The sequence below is a fragment of the Corylus avellana genome, chromosome ca11 (genome assembly GCF_901000735.1).
Source record: "Corylus avellana chromosome ca11, CavTom2PMs-1.0".
Classification (NCBI taxonomy): Eukaryota; Viridiplantae; Streptophyta; class Magnoliopsida; order Fagales; family Betulaceae; genus Corylus; species Corylus avellana.
This window is the reverse complement of record NC_081551.1, coordinates 10677940-10681633: the sequence shown is the minus strand read 5'-3', so window position 1 is coordinate 10681633 and position 3694 is coordinate 10677940. Positions and strand designations below refer to the sequence as shown.

Genomic DNA, 3694 nt, shown 5'->3' with positions numbered 1-3694 from the left:
CACGAGTCCTGAAAGAATTGGTTATAATGTTCACTGTTTAATGGAAAAGAATAAGTTAGAATTAAAATAGCACAAAATAACCTAAAAAGTCTATATGAGTTCATGTGTAACAGTGCGAAGAAAGGAAGAAAGAACAAATAACAGTACCTATAACCTCTATTTTTCAATACATTATATTATACATACCTAGCTTCAGCGTCTCCTCCGTTTATGCAATTTGCACTTATTTAGTATGTGGACTACTCCTTCTTTTAAAGTTGCCTTCCTTCCTTCTTTAAAATTCCACAGCTCTGATACTACGTATCTACCACTTGGATTGTATTCATTCATTTCCTTCAAAGCTGTTCTAACAGCATCATAAACTTCATCACCATACTCGTCCTTCAAATTCTTCAATTTTTCATCTTCTTCATCAATTACTTCCAATAAAGCCATATCCAACTCAAACCATTTTGTAGACTATATGAAAAATATGGGATAATGAAATAGTTCTACTCAAAATAGATTAAAAACATGAACATAAACTTAATTAAAAGAAGAAAATGGTAGGAGAACAGGAGAACAATGTGCCGAGAGAGCCTGAGACACTCTTTACATAGTTACAGCAAGGGAAAAGTCTACCATGTACGACCCATACCAAATAACTGGACACTCAACTCAACAACTAGCTCAAAAGACAAATTGGCAGATTGAGTGTCAGCACTGCAATCTATTACTTTACCTATTACAAATGTCAAAGCACAATCACAGTCTCTAGTTACTACAATACCATGCTAAAGAAGAGGAATCCTCAAAGGAAAAAATTAATATTATATCAGAAGGAGCAGAGATTGAGGCAGCCAGGTTGCATGTTTATAATGGTGTTCACATGAATCTTTGTTTGATACATATAGGCATACCTTAGCATTGTCTTCTCTATCCATGACGATCTTAAACGGATGCCAGCTTGGATCCTTAGGATGGTCCTCACACAGCGAACACAGCTCCACTGATGTCCTTTCTCTCTTGGTTGCAATGAGGAATGGCTTAGTGTCAAGCTCCCTCATTTTCTTGACGCGAATATTAGCCTTGGTTGTCACTTTCTGCAATCCCTAAGAAGCAAGGAAATTAGACTTTCCACCAAAGGACAAAAGCATAGAAAAAGGGACACATACATTGATGAACTCTTTTCGAGCCTCCAGCAGTTCATCGTTAGTTTGGCGTTGCATGATTATAAGAGTTCGGTTCATCGCATTCATGTTATCTAATTCATCCTCCTTCTCCTTCAACTTTTCCACAATTGCTCCCATCTTTTCTTGGATTTCCATATACATCTTCTTCAGGCGCTCCACCTCCAAGTCCAATGCTTCTTTAGCCTCAAGTTTCTCCTTTTCTCTCTGTCATCGCCAATCAACACAATTACAGGAATGAACGTGGATATTAAATGGGGAACCATTTTTTTAGGATGAGAACATGACACATTTGTTGCTTTTATTTGCCTAATCTTAGCTTCTTTAGATTTTTAAAGTTGTATTCTCAGTTAAGCAGAAGTCTTCAATAACCCAAGTATTGAATTACTAAAACACGAAGTTTCAGATTGCCAACTTCTTTTCTTTTTCCCCAAAATCCATCATGTATATCTAATTTCCAACGAAAAGCCAAGCATATAAGAAATTAGAAACACACTCAACACAGAACAGTAGATAATTACCTCTTCTTGCATACCATTTGTTTGTTTATCCAAAATGCGCTCAAGTAGAATCCTGTAAGAATCATATTCAAAGATGTGCCATCCGTTTTCTCCATAATCCTGAATCAACCCACCTTATAAATCTCAAACACAACCAAAACCCCACATATGTCCATGCTTTAACAAAAGAAGAGAGAGAGAGAGAGAGAGAGAGCAAAACCCCACTTTCAGGAACTCTTTGGCCATTTCCCGAACAGATTTCTCAGAATATCCCAAGCATCCATTCGTGAATTCTGCAAAATAGAACCAAGAAAGAAAAACAAAACAAAAAGAAACAACATAATTGAGAAAGAATGGGGATGTGTGAGAAAATTGCTAATCAAAATCAACACATGACTTTGTATAACGAAAAAAGGCAATCAAAAAATAGTTTGAGAAAGCAAAAATTTCCTAAGAAAACAATTTAAAGAAAAGCTTTAAACTTGGGACGATATCAGAAAACTGTAAGAACCTTCCGGGCCTTGGGAGCCATTGTGAGAGTCTCTCTCCCTCTTTCCCTTAAAAAAAATGAAGCTTTTCTACTCTATATTTTGCAATTGCTAATCCGTAAACACCAGAACACACACAAAATCACTCTCCTTTGTTTTTATGACACTCTAGGACAAAGAAGCTGTCTGGGACAGGATATATGTTAGGAAATTAGGCGCCACTAATTCCTCTCCAAGATCTTGGGATCCAATTTGTCAAGAAAAACAACAACCCACAAGTACAGTAAATAGTATTTTACCAAAGATACAACTAGGTACGTTCCCAGGTAAGATTGGAGGAGTCACACTGGTCTCACTTAAAATCCAATCTTTCCTAGACAGAACACACATGTGTATTTTGATTAATACTATGAACATGCACAATCACACACAAGACAAGAAATTTATACGTGGTTCGGCCAATACTACCTACATCCATCGAGTTGCAGAGACTTCACTACTTTAGGAAAAAATAACATGGAGACTTTACAAGAGATATTTCTGAGAGAGATTGTACACAACTCTTCTATGTTGTGATCTACAATTCTTATATGGCTAACACTAGACTTATCTCTCTATACTCTTTTCTCTCAACCTTTCCTTCTCCTTCTCTCTCTATTCTTTTCTTGCTTAGCTTTTTGAAACATTGAAGCTTGATGCTCCTTATATAGGTGTAGAAGGGTTGGTGAGAAACATGAAAGTCCATGGTTGGTGCAACAACCATACACTATTCCTTTGACATCTTGGTTGCTGCAACAACCATGCACTTTTCCTTTAACATCTTGGTTGGTGCAACAACCATGTACTATTACTTTGATGTCTTCTAGAAGATACTACCATTGTTTACTCATTTAGCTCCATTTTTCAACAATCTCCCACTTGGAGTCTAATGAGTTTGGATCTCAACAATCCCCGCAATTCCCTCTTCCGCAACTCATCCACTTGTCCTCAAGCCTAAAGACCAACTAAAGTTGAGCACAACTTCAGTTTTTCTATAGTAACTGTCTTGGTTAACATGTCAACTGGATTCTTGCTGCCTTGGATCTTCTCAAGTGTCAACACCTCATCATCTAGAAGTGATCTGATGAAATGATACCAAAGTCCTATGTGCTTGGTTCTTGAATGAAATGCTGAATTCTTTGCCAAGTGTATCGCACGCTGGCTATCATTGTGCAAAACATTCTTCTCTTGTCTAAAATTTATTTCTGCTAACAATCCCTGTAACCAAATCATCTCTTTGCTAACATTAGTTGCAGCCACGTACTCTGCCTCTATAGTGGATAAAGGAACAATCTTCTGTATCTGTGAAATCCAACTCACTGCAGTAGTACCTACAGTGTAAACATTTCCGGTAGTGCTCCTCTTGTGATCTACCCCTCCAGCAAAGTCTGCATCTACAAACCCTTGTAGCTTTGTTTGTCATTTCTGAAACATAGGCTTCTGTTTGTTGTACCTTGTAGATACCTTAGTATCCACTTAACTGCCTCCTAGTGTTGCT

The 3694-nt window shown here is 37.3% G+C and overlaps 1 protein-coding gene across 1 annotated transcript; it reads right to left on the bottom strand.

Annotated features, from left to right (window-relative positions):
- Positions 1-192: 192 nt before the first annotated feature.
- Positions 193-3619, bottom strand: LOC132165055 (factor of DNA methylation 4-like). Its single transcript, XM_059575561.1, has 7 exons — positions 3599-3619; positions 3159-3498; positions 1895-1962; positions 1691-1789; positions 1155-1376; positions 900-1091; positions 193-459 (listed from the first exon to the last, which is right to left on the bottom strand). The coding sequence occupies exons 1-7, from the start codon at positions 3617-3619 to the stop codon at positions 193-195; spliced, it is 1209 nt and encodes a 402-aa protein (XP_059431544.1).
- Between the last annotated feature and the right edge of the window lie 75 nt (positions 3620-3694).